Below are 18,296 nucleotides of genomic sequence, written 5' to 3' on the forward strand. Positions count from 1 at the left end.
CGTCAGAATAAAACCGCTAGGACAGTTATCCGACGTTGAACGGAGGACAGCAGACACTGACATCTCACACATACCCAATGGCTGTACCAGTAACTAAAATTAGAGCGATGAATGGAATAGGAGGAGGCAATTTCAACGACAAATTATGCGTAACTCACAAACATCTCAGAAAATTGTTAAATTTATTTCTGTGTAGAGCAGGCCTCCCTAAGATCGGGCGACAATTTGTGACAAAGCATGACTCACTTCAAAATCACAGAGGGTTGCAACAAGGCGGGAGGACGTCTCCTAAGAGCTAGGAGGGAGCGAAGCCCAGCGTAAGCCTTCTACGCCGCACACATAAAGCCGTTCACAGCAAGACTTTTAACCAGGACCAATGCACAATTCGCGACTGCGAATATCGCAAACACGCGAGCAAACTAAGCACTGTACACCACCCAACAAAAGGCATATTAATTGCGTATCATCTGAGCTAAAAAAGAACAGGCCCGCCTTCAGCTATGGTGGGAATCTCGAAAAAAAACTTTGTGACGCGCAAAAAGCTACGATATAACACATCGACAATCAATGCTATGTGACTACAAATAAACATTCAACAGCTATCATAACAAGCACTCTCAGCAAAACACACAACAGAAAAGGCACGAGGTTCGGACGAGAGTCGGGGTAGCGCGGCAGGTCAAGCCGCATCGCATCAGCAAGCGAACATTATTGCCTTAATCAGTGAGGAAAACAAAGTCCTTCGCCAGCGTGATCTATGAGAACGATGAAACTGAAATTAAAACCATGCACGTGTGCCATTACTACCAGACAGTATCCCAAGAAGACTTTGCAATCTGACGCACCGTTTTGGTTTTGAACAGGAGGAAGATAGTGCCGCCTCTTCAAGGGAAGGGCGACACCAGTTGTACTGCGTTAAAGAGCCGCTAAAATCTAGCACGGTATTGTCTCGGGAAACGGTACCAGTTATAGTGGCTGGAAGAGGAACAGGCTGAGATGTTTACGGGGAGCGCAGCATATAGCATACATCAGGCAAATATATGGGGCACGGCTTTGTTACTTTAAGCTTGCTTGATAAAAATAACTATCATCCATATTGTAAGGCATACCCATCCCATCATTCCTAGAGTAATTCCACTATCGGTGGAAATCCATAATATCTCACACACTTCTTGCAATCAACCACCAGCGGAAAAGCCCCTACACCGCACTCCAAGGCGACACACTCACCGATAGAAGAAGCGACACTCCAGTCTTATCTGCAAACACTCTGCTGCGTAGCGGGCAATATCATTTGCGGGAAGGCGCACCGACGCACATGTGATTGCGGTTTCGCGTGACACCAGCGTCCCTCACCGTCACTGACCCGCTGGTGTAAAAGCTTCCTGGGACGCAACAAAGTCACTTCTCTCACCAACGGATAGCGGGGTGCTGGGATTCTCTTCCATCCTGCACGCCACAGGGGTTTTCTGAGTCCCCTCTGCTCAGAGCGTCCCGCGACACAAGTCCGCACCGCCCACCACACCACCAGGCTAGTTCAGAGCATTTGTCCGCGCGTGGGGCTCTCTAGCGGTTCAACCACCGCTGTGTCTGTCCTTCCGACATCATCTCAGACTAGTGTTTCGCGGCGGTCTCGGCTCGACTCACGTCCAGCTGTTCCTTGACCTTCTGGAGCCCCTCTTTGGCGGCCTTGACCTCCTGACCGCGGCCGGCCGACTCCAGGCGCCGCTCGCGCTGCTCCAGGCTGCGCTCCAGCCGCTCCAGCTCCTGGACAGTCTCCTGCTGCACAGCCTCAGCCTGAGGGAAAACGAAGAGTCAGAAAACCAGTGGCTACCAGGGACCAGCGTGAGCAGCTCGGCAGAGGTCCATAGTAGCAATAACAGCCACAACTGCAGTTGCATGATAACGACAGTAATACCGTATCAGAAAAAGTGATAAGCACGCACACGAAAGTAAGCACCAAACAAACTTTGCAAGTCCACCAGCACACTTCCATCTATCTCCGAGACCCCGCCCACGTCCATTCCCGGCACTGACCTGTTTACTATCGCCGTGCCTAGTGTTGTACAGCTGCGCCTGCAGGGCCTCCGTAGAGGCTATCAGCCGTCTGCAACAACAAACAGAGCTCGGTCAGCGCGGAGTCGGACATTCCGCTGACCCAGCCGGGCCTGAAATATAGGGCTGGTGGGTTACAGTTGGGTGAGAGGGAATGGCTGCGGTGCTGGCTAAGGTGTTACCATAGCTCCCTTGCAGCACTCGCCAAATATAGACTAGACAGAGCAGTATGAAGTTGAGTTCAGGGAGCTTTCTCACCGACAGCTAAACTCGTACCTAGTATGTGGTTGTTTAGGGGGCGAGAGAATAGGGGCAAGGATCAGGCTATACGCCTCTTATTTCGAAATTCGAGTAAAAATATGTATCCCACGTCGCTTAGATATATGTGGGTCCAGAATTCTACCCCATATTTCCCTGTGCCACCTGGTGACTCGGACTAACGTTTCAGCTCCATCCTGTTCGAACCGTGTGTAGTGGCCGATTTTGTGGCCAGCTATCGATGTATCGACGACTGAACGCGTGACCGGCGGCCGGCCTCCTAACAGCTTCCCCTCGGCCGCGCCGCGAGTTCAATAATTGAGCAGCCGGGCAGGCAGTCTCCCTCCCTGCTGCTCGTTTCGTGGAACAGCCATTGGTAGTCGTAAAGCAGGAGCAATATCAGTGCATGCCTCAATCAATAGTAAAATGTAATGATATATTTTACATTTTCCCGCCCTATTAGAGCCTCTGGTCCTATTAGAGACAGAAACGAGCAAATTGTAGCTATCCGCAAATGCGTGACAGTGGCAGAATTTAACGGCCAGTCGATTTCGGCTTTTTGCTAGACTGAGGAAGCTAAAAGTTTCGGAGATAAGTATTAACGTATACGACCCATTATCGCATCAATCAGTAACAGGTAGCGGCAAACCGGTTTACATGATACCATCACTAAACCTAGCATGGGTCTGGAAAAGATCTGTAAAAAAAAAACATCTCGATGGGACCGACACTGGTTGGCGAGCGTACCCCAGAGACCCAGCCTATTTTCACGTGATCCAAACGTATATTCCAATTCGCAGGCAATGCCAAACCTGCCTGAGCTTTTACGTTCCAACATCGCAAGACACCTCAGCTACATGAATATGACCCCTCTCCCTCCCCAGCTTAGCTACATGACACGCACCGAGCCTTGTCACACCCCACCCACAGCCACCCCACGCACCCCCACCGCTGACCCAGAGTCAGACAGCACGGTCAGACCACTCCAACGCAGCTCAGACGGCAGCGCCCACTCAGCGGGATCGTGGTGACCTCTCAAATGTGACCGGACACCACGCAGAGGTACCCGACACCGGGCGGCCGATCAGAGGGCTACACGGGCTCGTCGGCACTCCTCTCAGACAAGACTTATTCTAAACTTCACTAACACTTGCGTACGGCTTGCACGCATGGGAGTGATTGATTAGACCCTGCGAGACCTCGCACGGGTCTCAGAGTGTGACCGGGACATCCAGGGTTTTTCGCCCATTGGAGAGCCCCTGAGCGCCCAGCAATCTTCGCCGCTCCATCAGGTGCTCAGCTAGCACCTAATCACTCTGGCGCCTGTCAATATCCTCTCCCATCCATCTCTCTCAGCAAATCACAGCGCTTCCGCAGCCCCATCAGCTTTCTAACGACCCCCCCCCCCCCGGCCCCCCCTTCCTCCCCTCCCGCCCAGTACACACTCCACAGCCCATCAACAGCACCCCTAATCAGTATCTCACGCGGACCGTATAAGGCCACCAGCGGCCGCGGCGGCCCACCACGGAGCTACCGGCGACTGACGGGTCGGGCTGGAAACTGGTCCCCCACCCTCCCCCACCCCGCCCGGCAGGAAACTGGCCGGCTACTGGTTTTGGGTTTAGACGCATTACATCACCCGCACGTCAGTCGATCGGGGGATACAGGTATGCTGGCGACAGAGGCTCGGCGAGTTTTGGAAATGCACATTTGAGCGTATTTTGCCCCACGCATATTTGAACTTTCTTTTGGTTCGGAGGAAGGGTAATTTGAAATGTAGGTCTAAATAAGTGAATGCGTGGGTTTTCTCATCACACCGTAGGCATTCATAGCCGTGAGAGAGATTTGTAGCCAATATTGTCAACACCAACCCCAAACACTGGGTCAGGGTCACATGTGTTGGCTAATTAGCGACACAGGTCGGATATACGTTTACATACACACGCGGCCAGCATCGCTACAACGGTGCCCATCAATGCTGATGTGTTCAGCCTTCAGCTACCCATATTCACATTGACAAATTTTCCACCCCTGAGCCGTAGAACGTAGCAAGATTGGCTTAAAATTTCAAAGGATAAGTACTGAAACGGGTGATAAGTCAAAGACTGAAGATGAGCCTTCGTCAGGATAAAAAGCGGTGTTAACGCTCCAACAACTGTGACGAATAGTCGGTAGCCACTGATAATCCTTTGACCAAATACTATGCCAAAAGAGCAAATAGTACGAGCCGTGTCAATCGATTAGTTACGAGTGCCACTTGAAGAACCCACTTCAATTGTACGATAAATAGTTGCTGGGATAGCTGACGGGTAAGCTCCGGTAAATGAGGCCTCCTTTTGATGATCGCTTGTCCTACATATTTTTTTTTATTCAAGGTTCCCTCCAACGGGCTCGTATCGTCCCAATTACAGGAGAGCTCCTCCTCCTCCCGACCCTCATTACCCACCCCCCAGGCTACGGCTGAAGTGGGAGCCTACCCCACACCTGGTGACACAGCCGGGGACGACGCCCGCGGAACGGGCGGAACCGGGAATCGAACCCGAATCCGGCACCGCCCGCACCGCGGGTCGACGCCTTAACCGACTGCGCCACCAGGGCCGATTTCAATCGTAGCGCGTTTCGTTCCAGTTAAACAGGGTCTAGTAACTGTCTCGCCTTAGTTCAGGGCGACTTAAAAGTTAGGTTCAAAAGTTGCGCAGGTTTTCAGTTCCAACCAGCTAGTGTTTAGACTCTGACGGCGCCACGTCATTTGGAGTCGACCAGGCCGGTCAACTAAGGATCAATGACCAGTCGCTGGAAATACGTCTGGAGGGATATCGCCTTACGCTCCGTGACCACGCTCTGCTGACTGGACTGGGGGCCGGGCATGGCATGCTTTCAACAGCCGTGATCAGTTACACTCAGAAAACGTTCGCTCTGAGCACAGCTTTAACGAGCTACCTAACGCGTATAATCACGAAGGGATAGGGGACACAATAAAACTTCAGACCACCGATAACCTGGTAAATGACTCCTCTACACTAAAGCACTATAATAAAAAATCAGCGGACAACATTTTACGATGAATGACATCATGAAAAGCTAATATCTTTAGTGTCGGGTAAGTACGCAATCAGTGGCCACAAATAAAGCTGCATGTATTTATTTGCAAGCTACAGGTGTTACCCATCTATCTATAGCACCCCCAGAGCCGGTCGGCACTCACCTCAGTTCCTCTCCGTCGTCCGAGTCCTCCTGGTCGGGGTCGGTCATCCCCGCCAGTGAGAGGCTCTTCCTGGCCGGCTCCTGGCGCTCGGGGGAGGCGCGCGCGGCGGCCGGCGGCGCACTGTGAGTCGTGCCCGCCCTCTCCGCCACCAGCGGCTGCTCCGCGCCGGTCGGGCTCGCTGCGGAGGTGTCCTTACTGGAGGGAGGCGCAGAGGCGGTATGTGACGCCTGCGCGGGACGGATCAGGTCCTCGAGAGGCTCGGGCTCCGTCCGCTTGGTGTCCTGCTTCGTGTCCGACTTCTTTTGGCCAGTCTTGTCACTGTCATCGTATAGCACATCTCTGACGCCGTGCCCGTGATCGGGAACGCTACCTCGGGTGTCTCCCTCTTTCGCGTGCTTCTTCTTCCTTGACCTCCGCTTCTTCTTGCCGCCTGCCTGGCCTGCAGCCTGAGACTGGTGCGCTGTTTCTGCGGATATCTCGTCCTCTTCCTCCTCCTCGGGACTGGGCGACCGAGAAGAGCTCTTCTTGGCGGGAGCAGCGGCGTGAGACACAGCAGCCTTCTTGGGCTGAATGAGATCGTCCAAAGGCGCTGGATCCCGCGCCTTTGAGTCGTCCTTGGATTCCGATTTCCTCCGACCAGTCTTGTCTTTGTCGTCGTATAGCACATCCCTTACACCGTGTCCGTGATCTGGTACGCTGCCTCGGGTATCTCCCTCCTTCGCTTGCTTCTTCTTGTTTGCATTCTTCCCACCGGCTGGGGCAGCCGCTTGTGACTCATGCGCCGTGCTCGCCGTGACTGCTTCTTCCGTCTGCTTGGACTCAGGACTGAATGAACGCGCGGCCGGAGCAGCATGAGATGCTGCAGCCTTCTTTGGCTGGATGAGGTCATCAAAGGCGGCTGGTTCTCGATGTTTGTCGTCGCCCTTGCTTTCGGAGGGTGTCTTTTTCCGACCGGTTTTGTCGCTGTCGTCATAAAGCACATCTCTCACACCGTGCCCATGGTCGGGAACACTACCTCGGATGTCTCCTTCCTTTGCATGCTTCTTCTTTCTCGACCTCCGCTTTTTCTTACCACCTGCCTGGCCGGAGGCCTGTGTCTGGTGCGCTGTCTCTGCGGATATCGACTCCTCCTCTTCATCCTCATCCCCCGAGCTTGGCGCGTGGGCCTCACCCGGGGCTGCATGTGACGCTGCTGCTTTCTTCGGCTGGATCAGGTCCTCCAGGGGAGCAGGCTCGTGAGACTTAGAGTCATCTTTCGAGTCCGACTTTCTGCGGCCAGTCTTGTCGCTATCATCATACAGAACATCTCGAACACCATGCCCGTGGTCTGGAACACTGCCTCGGGTGTTCCCGGGCTTCTCCCGGTGTTCATCCGTAACCTTCTTACCAGATGGTTTGCCAGCCTCGGTAGTGGATGCTGCTTGAGCCACAACCGTCTCTTCCTTGTTGGAGGAAGGCGGAGCAGATGCCGTCGTTGACGCCTTAGCCGGCCGAATCAGATCGTCAAGAACGGCCGGTTCGCGGGACTTGGGGTCCTCTCGTGGTGCAGAAGGTTTGGTGCCAGTTTTGTCTTTGTCGTCGTAGAGGAGATCCCGCAAACCATGTCCATGTTCCGGCACACTGCCCCGAGTGTCGCCCTCCTTCGATATGTGCTTGTCCAGCGCCGGTTTGGGTTTGGTCGGCGCAGCAGTTGTCTGAGAGGCAGAGACGGCGGAGACGATTTCTTCCTCAGCATGAACAGGAGGCGCAGAGTCCACGGCACTCGCCTTTTTGGGGGCTGCAACAGGTTCATCTACCGGCAGTCCGACAGCAGACTCCTTACCAGATTGTGAGCTACTGAGGAAATCATCAAAGGCGGACAGCTCGCCTCCTGTCGATTTCTTATCGGCAACTTCTTCCGGTTTATCAACAGTTTTGTTTTTGTCTCCAGCAGCGTCAAACGATCCACTCAGGAAATCATCAAAAGCAGCGAATTCTCCGCTGGAAGGTTTCTTATCTGTTGATTTCTTGTCTGCATTTTTATCAGTTTGTTTATCCTCTGAGGCTTTGTCAGTGTCTTTCTTTGAATCGTCCACAGACGCAGCATCTTTGCCCGATAAGGATTCGACAGGTTTGTCTTTTTTACCGTCACCGGACAAGGAATCACCAATGAAGTCATCAAATCCTGAGAATGCTCCGGCGTCGGGTTTCTTCACGGACGTTTCCTTCTCAGGCGCAGTGTTGTCTTGCTTAGCATCTGACTTTTTCGTCGCCTTGCCGACGAGCAGATCATCGATGTCCCAGTCGGGCGCCTGGCTCGGAGCGTCCTTGTCTCGCGGTTTGTTCATCAGCGCGATCATCGCCTCATCATCTCCGTCACCGGTACGCCACGTGTCCTTCTTCATCAACTGCTCCTCTTCGACAGGAGGTCCTGTGGGAGCCGCTGTCCGCTTCTCCGGCACTGTGTCCATCATGTCCAGGAACTTGTCCATGTCAGATGGAGCAACCTCGGGCGCCGCAGAAGCCTTGGCGACAACGGGCTCGGATTTTGGCATTGCAGACATGTCAAAGCCCTTTGCTAGGTCCATTAGGTCATCTAGGCCAGCATCCTTTTCAGCAGGTTTCTTTTTAGCTTTTGGCGAATGTTCTTTCTCAGGAGTTTTGGATTTGGATATCGGTGGTTTGGGTGCGGTGTCGATTTGTCCCATGAGGAAGTCCAGGTCAGCCGTCTCGTCCTTGGGGGCGCTGGGCCGATGAGCACGTTCCTCTCGGTCTTTCTGAGAAATTCCACCCAATCCCAGCTCACCACTGTCAGTATCACCGTGCCGCCACGTCGAAGTCTTTTCAGCCTTAGGTTCTAGAGCATCGCCGGCAAAATCATCCCCTTTCAGATCGCTAGCTTTGTCCTTCTCTTTCGAATCTCCAGAACCAGCTTTTGCGTCGCTTCCAACAGCATTCTTTGCATTATTGTCCTCTTGTTTGTCATCCTTCTTTACACCTACCGAACGCTGCTTTTCATCATTGGTTTTCACATTATCGCCTTTGGCACCTCCCTTTTCATCGGAGGTCTTCGATTCATCTTTCACAGAGACTGCCGAGGACGCTTTGTTATCTCCTTTCTCAGAATCAGTCTTCTTTTCGTCTGGTGAGCTAATACCAGAATCAGTCTTCTTTTCGTCTGGTGAGCTAATACCGGAGTCCTTATTCGACTCATTTGTCTTGGATCCGTCCGGGTTGAAGCCCTCCATAGCCCCCATTAAGTCATCAAGTCCACCTCCCAACGCAGGGGCTTTGGTTTCGGACTTGGCGTTGAGGCTGCTACTTACTGTAGACGTCACAAGCTCCTCTTCTGTGGGCGGTTTGGATTCAGACTTACTTTCTTTCTCCTCTTTAGCATTCGCACCGTTGGTTTTACCAGCTTCGGTTTTAAATCCTGACATGGCATCCATCAAATCGTCCAGTCCCTTCGCAGCTTCTTGCTTGGGTGCGGGTTCAGACTTCGTGGGATTTTCAGCAGTCCGTTCCGATTTCTTTGGGCTACCCGGAGCTCCAACGGACTTCTTGGGATTGCTGGAAACGCCAGTGGTCTTTTTGGGACTGCCAGGTGTTTCGGTTGCCTTCTTGGGGTTGGTAGGAGACTTGTCAGACTTCTTGGGACTACCCGCTCGTGGCTTGGCTGGCGTCTTCACTCCGCCGAACTTTGCGGCAGCGGCGTTGAAAGCTGAGCCGGTGACGCGACTGGCGGCGGCCGGCGGGCCCACCGTCTCTCCCGGTCCCGGCCGAGATCGCGGCTCTGTGCGCAATCCAGCGACTGCTCCCGCTCCTGTCTTGCTAGTGGCTCGACCCCGACCGGCGGGCTCTGGCAGCGGCTTTCCATCAGTAAACCACTGCTTCTTCAGCGCCTCCTTCCGCTCTGGAGTGAGCGCCTGATTAGACCGCCCGGCAGCAGCTGTACCTCCCAGTCGGGGTGATGGCGACTTCTTGGTCGAATCTCCCGGCGATGCGTCGGTTCGAGACGACGGCCGTTGGGTCTTTGGTGGCGAGGCGCCCCTCCCGGCTGGGGACTTGTCTGGGGATGTGCGTCCTTTCTCCGGGGATGCGCGTCCTTTCTCCGGGGAGGCGCGTCCTTTCTCCGGGGAGGCGCGTCCTTTCGTTGGTGACACACGTCCCTTTTCAGGTGAGGCGCGGTCCTTACCAGCCGAGGCGCTGGCCCCACTCGGAGGCTTGGACGTGGAGGCCGAGCTCGTTGATGCACTCGCACCCGCAGGCTCTGCCGCGGCCGAAGTGGAAGATGAGGTGGATGCCCCTGTCGCTGGGCTTGCCGCAGGCGCCGGAGCGTCCGTGCCGTTCTTACTCTTGGTGTTGCGTTTGAACAGAGAAGTGCGGAGAGAGCTTCCCACTCCCCTTTTCGACTCTTTCTTGGCTCCGGCGCCCGAACTGGGGCCAGCAGCGGACTCTTTGGAAGACGGCTTCCGACGAAGGAAGCTGGCTACGCCTCCCCCGGACTTGGACTTGGCCTTGGCCTCAGCGGTGTCGGCCGGAACCGTTGACGCCGTGTGCGTCGATGACGCCGATGCCGTCGATGGCGCCTTTCCGGCTGAGCCAGGCGTCGTGCTCAGCCGGGCGCCCATACTTCCCTTCCCAGAGGCGGCACCGGCGGGCTTCTTGTCTTTCTCTTTCGCGGTGGCAGCGGACGACGTGGGCGGCGACTTGGCCGTGGGCGTGGCACTACTGTTTGGCGGATTCTCCTTCGGCGTTACATTGGACGGAGAGCTCGTGGGCATAGTCGAGCCTGGAGCGCGAGAGGAGAGATGGGGAGGACACGAGCCGCCCGCGCGCTACCATCCAGCACCGCTCGCGCACCTCACGAGTCCACTGTGAGCCACGTGACCGACGGGCACGCCCTCCTGTCTATTCCTCAGCACAGCACTGCGCTCGGAGTCCACTCCGCCCGGCTCCGCACACAAAAACCGGTCCGACCGCGGTGCAGCCTCAGCGCCGGGGGCGATCGGCGACCGGCGCGCTTCGTGGAAGGTCGTAGGGGGTGGCGGCGACGCGGTGGGTCGCCGGACGTCTCTGGCAGATCACTGCTGGTCGTCCGCCAGTCACCTGTGGAGTCAGACAGATCGGTCAGAGCCGGCCCGTCGGCGGCCGCCCCACCCCGGCCGACACTGCGCGGGAGGGACACGATAGGCATACCGTCGGACCCGGGTCATTACACGGCGCCACGCCCATCACACGGCCCGCGGCGGTGACGACGCTAACCACAGCGGGATGACGTCATTCTGTCGATGACATCACCGCCACCAGAGAACAGTCTATAACGGCGCGGCCTCAGCCCAGTGAGTTCAGCGTGACGTAACGGGTCTGACGTCACACCTGACTGCCGACCGGGCGCGGCAGCCCGACGCCAATATCCGGTGATTGAGGCGCGGCAGTGGAGCCGGTGACCGCGCTGCAGCAGCTCTCCATGGCCGCGCTCCAACACGGAGCTTCCAGCGCCGCCAGCCAGCCGGGGAGTGAACAAACAGGCAGGGGGCCGACCCCGACCCGACCCCGGCGCGTCAGAACCAGTCACAAACAGTGTGACATCACACGGCTCGGCGTGCACAAACCGTCCGCACCGACCTGTTTATGCAGTCAACCGGCCAAATCGGGAGTGGACAACAGCTGTCTATCGGTCGGAGATGACCCGGTCAGGCCGCGGCAGGTCGTCTCGCGGGGAGACAGCACGCCACGGCAGGTCGTCCTGTAAAGACAGCACGCCACGCTAGCCCCGGGCGGCGGGCGGGTGGGCGGGCGGCGTCTGGCCTTGTCCTACCTCCCACACACTCACGGTCTGCTGGCTGGCCGCGGGGCGCGCCGACCGGCCCGTGGGAGTTCAGTGAGCGCGCCCAATGCCCAAGGCAGTGGGCATCAGCCGCCCGTGATCGGTACCGTCCTGTGGCGGTCACACGGAGTGACGCAATGAAGTCAGCTGACAGCGCACAAGCCAGCTGACAGCGCCCCAGTCAGGTGACAGCGCCCCTGGCAGCTGCGGTACTTGGGAGTGACAGGACGCCAGCCACCTAATCAACTCTGATGGATGCCGTGTTTCGCGCTTCATGTGTTCATATGACAAGGAAAATGGGCTAGGGAGACGTCACATTTGTTTGATTAGCGAACAAAATTGGTAGCAATAAAAAATGCAACAAACATTTGTCTACCAAGAAACGAGCGAGCCATCTCCAAAAACCTTCCAAAAGGAAACAGTTGGACGAAAAGACAAGACGGTGTGGCAGCGCCACGCTGCTACAACGGAAACCATCCGCCATTATAGCCCGCATCGAACAATCGCCCTATCGAGTCAAACAGCCCAAACCCCGGTCCCTAAATTGTTACCGTTTCGTGCGTGCCGCCGCCGTTCGCGGCCGGCACAGGTGCGGCTGGCGGCGCCAGGCCGCAGCCCCGGTCTGCGTCGCCGGCCGCCGCGTCACACAGCAGTCACGAAACCGTCACGGAACAGTCACGAAACCGTCACGCTCGACACGCAGCTGTGCGGGCGCGGCACACCGTTCCGGCCGGGCCTGCCGCCGCCCGGGCCGTCAGCGACCGACTGAGGGCGACGGCGGCGGCGGGAGCGGGAGCGGGGGCGGGGCAGGTGAGCCGGCCGCCACAGCCGAGGGAGCGGCACCCTACGGCGAGCCGGGCAGAGAGAGGAGACGGGGAGAGCGGAGGGTAGAGAGGACAGCAGAGTGGGTGCAGAGAAAAACTGCAGAAGGATAAAGGGGATACGCGAGATGAGCGAAGAAGGAAGGGACGAAAAACCGCCGGCACAGTATGGGAGGAGGGAGAAACGACGGCCAGGGAGAGCTGGGAAAGAGCCAACGTCGCGGTGGATTCAGCTCACTCCTCAAAATACCGCGGCCTGACCCGTGTCACGCCCCACACCTACGGCCGGTGACGTCACCGGTGATGACGTCACCTAGTGCAGGAGTACCCGGCTGTCTGAGGTGGGAGGAAGAGACGTGGGTAGCAGCGGGGTGTCACGGCGCGCCCAGAGATGGACGATCTGTCAGACGGGACGCCGCCACAGCCAGCTGGGTCATCGGATACCGCCGAGCCAACAGTCGGGGGACGGAAGACTCCCGAACTGGCCCGTGGGCTACATCAGACGACAGTAAATCACCAAGCTGTTAGGTCGAGTAAATAAGCAGCGCTATTGCTGTAATAAACACAGCCATCCACGGTGCGATAGAGGCATTACCAGGCCAGACAATCCACACCTGATACGTCCGGTCTATAAAGTCAGCCGTCAGGTGAACTACCTATCAACATCGACAGACGACGGAGCCGGTACAGACGCTATCACCGACCGCTGGCGAAGCTGCGACGGGCTCAGACAGGCGCAGTGGTCGCAAGACGCCGTCGGCGGTCAGCGCGTGCTGTGCAGACCAATGACAAACGATCTCGGCAGGCAGGGGTGACGCCACCATCACCTCCGCCGCCGCCGGGAGCTGTTTACCACTGTGGTCATGTAGGTAACCCGGTGTCGGCGCTGACACGGCAGCTCGTGCACGGCGCGTGCAGACCGGCTGACACAGCGCCAACATGTTACCGGGATCGCCCGTCCTCAGGGGGATGGTCGATGCAATTGTAAGTTGCAACAGTGGGAAGGCAGAGGCTTTTAGGGGTGGAGATGTCAAAAGCTTGGACTGGAGGTGGGTCTGACGTAGAATACACCACTCTGTGTGCCTAACTTGTATGTGCTGATGGCGAAATCAGTAACCAAGATAGAAGGTGAAGTGAAAGTCCGAGACGGAGTGCAAACAGGGACCTGCATCAACACAGCGTCCCATTTGCAAACAATGACGGCCGGTCATCGAAACCATCGATAAAGACTCGCGCGACCAGACCCGGAGTTTCAGGAACGAATTTCAAACGACGCTTGTTTTTTCGTCAGGCAGGGTGAGCTTACCGTTGCAGACTAAGCTTGACGCGCAACGTTTTCCTGAACTGGTCTTTGAATCTACATCAGCATCATCACAAACCTGACTTCCACCCAATCCAGGTAGCGTTCAGGCAGATTGTGTACATCGTCCCCCCCCCCTCCACTCCCACACTCACCACGGGTGGGTGGACATTTAAGTGCCTGGGGGCTGGCTCCGTTCCGTTTCGTGTTTGATCTGTTTGTGGACACAGCCGCCGGAGACCGTGAGTGGCCATCAGCCGGCCGGCCAGCGAGCCAAGTAAGTTGGGCCGTGCAGCGCAACTCCGCAAAACACACGCCCCGGGCTATGGAACCGCTGCCAATACTGACAACGCATTGCGCAACAGCCACCGGGCAATTCGTAAATCTATCAGATTGATCTTCATTTTGGATTAGGAAGCCCTAAATCTTAAAACAGTTAGGATTACTAGGGAAACTTTCCACATAACAAAAGGACTGCCAAGAAGCTAAAATAGTCTTATTTCTCCAGTTTCAGTTGGCATTGCCAGGCGATCAAACTAACGAGCAAAACCAGCAGCAAAACACACGGCAGCGTTCCTCAAATATCACAAAAACTATATCTCGCCTGTCTCCTCGGCTATTTCTCGTCAGTTAGGCTCACTTTAGTAAATCACCTACAAATACGAGGTGATTTATTACAGGCACAGAGTTCGCACAGTTCGCATTCAGGTCAGGGGGAGGGGAGTGGCCATTCAATACGTCCCTCACCTTCGCGTCATCGTCTCGTCTCCGTCTCCGTCTCCGCCTTCGTCTCTGTCTCCGTCTCCGTCTCCGTCTCTGTCACCGTCGCAGTATCCGGGTATAGTGTCGGCCGGTGTGATCCTGACCCGCCGGTCTCTCTGATAAGATAGCGTTGATCCGACGCGGAGGCAAACACCACCTGAAGCCGTGTGCGCACTGCGCCCTGAGCCCCAGGCTTTACGACACCGAGCAGATCGACGTACCGGCGTGTCGTATAACGGACCGATAGCACGACCACGGCCGGAGGTGGAACCGTGCGAACAGAACGTACGGAATCGACTGAAAAGGTAGACTGGTAATGATCAGACTGACAAACTAGACTAGACGAAGGGTCTGATAGTCACCTCACCATCGAAGTAAAATTATCTGTGTTGGCTCAAGGTAGCGATGAAAATACAAACCACTTGACCAGTACCCAAACAAACCTGCGGGCGCCACAACAATGAAGGCAAGCGGCTCTGGACTCCGAGCGACCCGCTTCAAACAATTCATCTGATTGAACACAATCAAACACCACAGCACCAGATGGACCGGGCAGACGGCTGAGTCAGTAGCGCCGACGAAATAGCTACTGGCTGCCGGCCTCTGCGGAGATATTCTCATGGGCTGTCTGAGTGAACTGATGAGCTTGACAGCCAATATCTATTGAGTCAATGAACCAAATAGAGCCTATGCATATCTCATGGCCCTGTCGGCTGTCACACAGGCTAACTTGCATTGAGTTATCAAACAAGATCAAAAATGGTAAATACCTGCAGTATTCAGAACTCGACAACTGAATATAAGCAATGCAGTATTCAGAACTTGACAACTGATGGTTATCTTAGAAACTTTAGAAACAGGATTTTTTGCATGCTTATTGTATAGCATGGAGTACAAATGAAATGAAACAAAGGCACATATCTCCTGTAAAAATGATCATGGTGCCTTATTACAACACTGCATTATTCATCCAAGCTCAGAAATGATGAAATGGGTTTTAAATAATAGAAATAATTAGCATGTTTCCATCCAATGCATTCCTGAAATCATTTGAACATTCATCCCTCACCAACACCAGTAAAAAAGGTTGTGTTATGTGTATCAAACATCATAACATGTGTATGATAAGTGTGATCTAAAATGTGCTATGTTGATGTTGTGGACAAAAATTATTATGAGCATCAGCAGATTTCTAAGAAGCAAGAGTTGACTGGCATGACAAAGGAACAAAATAATCCTGATATCATAAATGTTTTGTAAACAAACATATTTATTTACATTACAAGCTATAACCAAAAATGATAACTGTGCATGGGTTGTTATTGGGTTACTTTCAAAATGAATCATCCATGTTAAAATTGAATAGGTAGGTACAAAACCCTAAGCACTTCTAAATTCTAGTTTTTGTAGTATTTAGATTTTAGAATAACATCTAAACAAGAAGTGAGAGCAACTAATATTCACCAATAACTGTGAAGTTTGGCAGGAAATAACTATGGTCAAAATTCAAAAGAAACCACACCAATAATTTCCCACACATTCCAAAATAGGATTCCAAGTTCAGAAATAAAAGATTTAGGAAGCCATGAATTGTTTAACAAAAAGTTTTACCTGTTTATTATAACATAAGTGGGTAGTATTACTATTGTATTTTATTAGCAAAATAATTTCCCAAACAAACACAAGGTAAATAGATAAACAGTGTTTATTGCGCTCATGCTAAGCATTTGCCAGTAGGTAGCCTAGTAAGTAGTAGGTATCTATGCGTATAGTCACGGTTCATTGCTAAAAAGTAAAATATCAATTCCCATGGGCTATTACTGAATTTCTTTCCAAACTTTGTCAAGTTCACGCATCAGCGCATACAAAGCAGCTTTGAAAGCATGTCCTATCTTCATTTACTGCACTTGATAAATGACACTGCAAGTTGTGGAGGGCTTTTCAGAAAAGATAACAGAAAATTCCGGCCATCAACACTTAACATTCCATGATAAATTCAAGACATTGAGGATTTAGGCATGTTGAGAGTCAAGCAACAATTCAAATTGTAACTGTAACAGGAAATATTGCAGCTTTACAATGGTAAATTTAACTTAAATCAGAGCACAGTTGCAAGAGCTTGATAAGCTTCATAAGCTGACAAACATGTACTTTATCGAAGAGAAAAACAAGCTACAACAAAATTCATCAACTTTAACCAGAGAATAGAATAATTACCAGTCTGAGACCCTGGCCGATGACAGCCTGGACCGGCCCGAATCATTTGAAACGGTTTCGTTGAAGCTAGAAATAAGAAACACACTTACCCTTCAATGAAAGAAGCTTCGCAAATCTTATAGAAGGATTAAAATAAAAGTAATACAAAAAAGTCAATACAAAAGTATGGAAAACGATTAAAACTCGGGCTCTGGTATTAACTGGATAATTCGCCAGCTGACGCCGTATGGTGGCGCTAGTGGAGCAGCACCATATGACGTCAGCAGAAAACACCGTGAGCAGCTATGAAATGGGAGCGAGCACCACGGAAATATCGAAAGGTGATGGACATGTACTGACGTTGGTCATTCAAGTACCACCAACACCATACAAAAACCATATAATATCATCAAGACTGATTGTGGAATCGATTGCTTTGGGTATTTAAAACACATAAAAAATATTTGTAACCCAATTCTGAAACAGTATAAGGATATTCTTCTTTCTTACTTTTACCTTGTGGAGTACTTTTACTTGCTTTCTAGTGTGCCCATCACTATCTTGAAATCTGGATTGCAGCGCTGTAGGAAAACTTTTTTTTCATTTGTCATTTCTTCCTATTTTGAGCAGTGATAATTTATTTGGTTTTATACATTAAATAATGAAGACGGCTCCTAACTTTTTAGGGATCTGCATTGGCCCAGAGAGCAAAATCAGATATTTTCTAGAAACTTGAGGCCACTATTTTCTTATATGCTAGATAATATACTAATATTGACATGTAAAGAATGATACGGGTGTATAATTCTGCAGAAATATAAATTCAAAGTTTTTAAATTTTTCAAGAACCTTTTTAAAATCTTCCATAATGACTTCTTTCAATACAAGGTGGAAGCAATTTCAGTTAACAATAAAGCAGCACAAGGCAGTACCTTGAGCTGCGATGATCCATAACCAATCGGCACCTGCAATTTGATTGATCTTCGAGATGTAACCTGCCTCTGTTCCCTGACTTTCCCTTTTCGTTGTACCGGGTGAAGTGAATATTCTGTGAATATTCTTCTGACAGTCAGTTTTTAGTCCTACATTATGTTGTCAATCAGATTTAATTGGTTCAAAAACCGTCGTAGTCCGTCTCATTCGCAGTCTACATCTCCACATGCGCACCCATACATGCTCAAAATTTTCACTACGTATGTACTATGTACCCTGCAGCGTATCCTGATGAAAAATGTTTTGTTGAAATCAGAGACACTTCCCAAGGTAGGCCATAGTCCATGGCCATATATTTAAGTCAAAACAGATGAAACAGGTAAACACAATTCCAATCATCAAGTCAACCAGCATCGACAATCTGCACATAAGTTCTAAACCTATTGCAAGACTACTTTGTATTCAAACTTTGTATTGCAGAAGGGTGGAAGCTGCATGGAATTATGCGACAATTTCAGCGTGCATCCACGCTCGAAAGAGCAGGGTTAATTGTAACAATGTCAATACCATAACAATAACGTAATTGTAGGTGTTGTGATTCGGTTGTCTCTTGTCTGTGCTGGCCATTGCGCGGGTGTCCAGCGGCGGAACTCGGCTTCGCCGCCGTGGCGCGCTGGCAGTTGCTTCTTCTTCTTCTTCTTCTGCATCCCACCGCCAACCCGCTCAGGGGGGCGGCGGCGCAGGCGGGTCGAGCGGCGGCTCGGTCCGCCCAACATCCTCGATGAAGGTGACGACCTTCGTCGCCGGGCCGCCGAGGACGTCGACCAGGCGAGGGTCGACACCCCAGCGGCGGCGGCGGGCCGCCTCATAGGCCGGACAATCGGTCAGTAGGTGCGCCGCGCTGTCGGGCTCCCCGCACGCGGGGCATTCGTCGTCGACTTCCGGGCCAATCTTGTG

General features: G+C 52.9%; 1 protein-coding gene across 2 annotated transcripts; it reads right to left on the reverse strand.

Annotated features, from left to right (window-relative positions):
• Positions 1-168: 168 nt before the first annotated feature.
• LOC122367087 (serine/arginine repetitive matrix protein 2-like) lies at positions 169-16,653 on the reverse strand. Of its 2 annotated transcripts, none has more exons than XM_043339873.1 (4): positions 16,517-16,653; positions 5,519-10,606; positions 2,038-2,107; positions 169-1,797 (listed from the first exon to the last, which is right to left on the reverse strand). In XM_043339873.1, exons 2-4 carry the CDS (start codon positions 10,279-10,281, stop codon positions 1,615-1,617), a joined length of 5,016 nt encoding a protein of 1,671 aa, XP_043195808.1. In that variant the 5' UTR covers positions 10,282-10,606; positions 16,517-16,653; the 3' UTR covers positions 169-1,614. The 2 variants fall into 2 exon arrangements, with proteins under 2 accessions (XP_043195808.1, XP_043195809.1); XM_043339874.1 differs by lacking the exon at positions 16,517-16,653 and adding an exon at positions 11,879-12,094.
• Positions 16,654-18,296: the final 1,643 nt, after the last annotated feature.

The sequence above is a fragment of the Amphibalanus amphitrite genome, unplaced genomic scaffold, assembly GCF_019059575.1.
Source record: "Amphibalanus amphitrite isolate SeventyFive unplaced genomic scaffold, NRLGWU_Aamphi_draft 000849F_arrow, whole genome shotgun sequence".
Classification (NCBI taxonomy): Eukaryota; Metazoa; Arthropoda; class Thecostraca; order Balanomorpha; family Balanidae; genus Amphibalanus; species Amphibalanus amphitrite.

Excerpts from the sequence above, each read along its gene's own strand:
- LOC122367087 (XM_043339873.1), bottom strand. The coding sequence starts at position 10,281 with ATGCCCACGAGCTCTCCGTCCAATGTAACGCCGAAGGAGAATCCGCCA. Across the intron at positions 2,108-5,518 it reads GACGACGGAGAGGAACTGAG|ACGGCTGATAGCCTCTACGG; the intron begins GTGAGTGCCGAC and ends TTGTTGTTGCAG. Across the intron at positions 1,798-2,037 it reads GGCACGGCGATAGTAAACAG|GCTGAGGCTGTGCAGCAGGA; the intron begins GTCAGTGCCGGG and ends GTTTTCCCTCAG.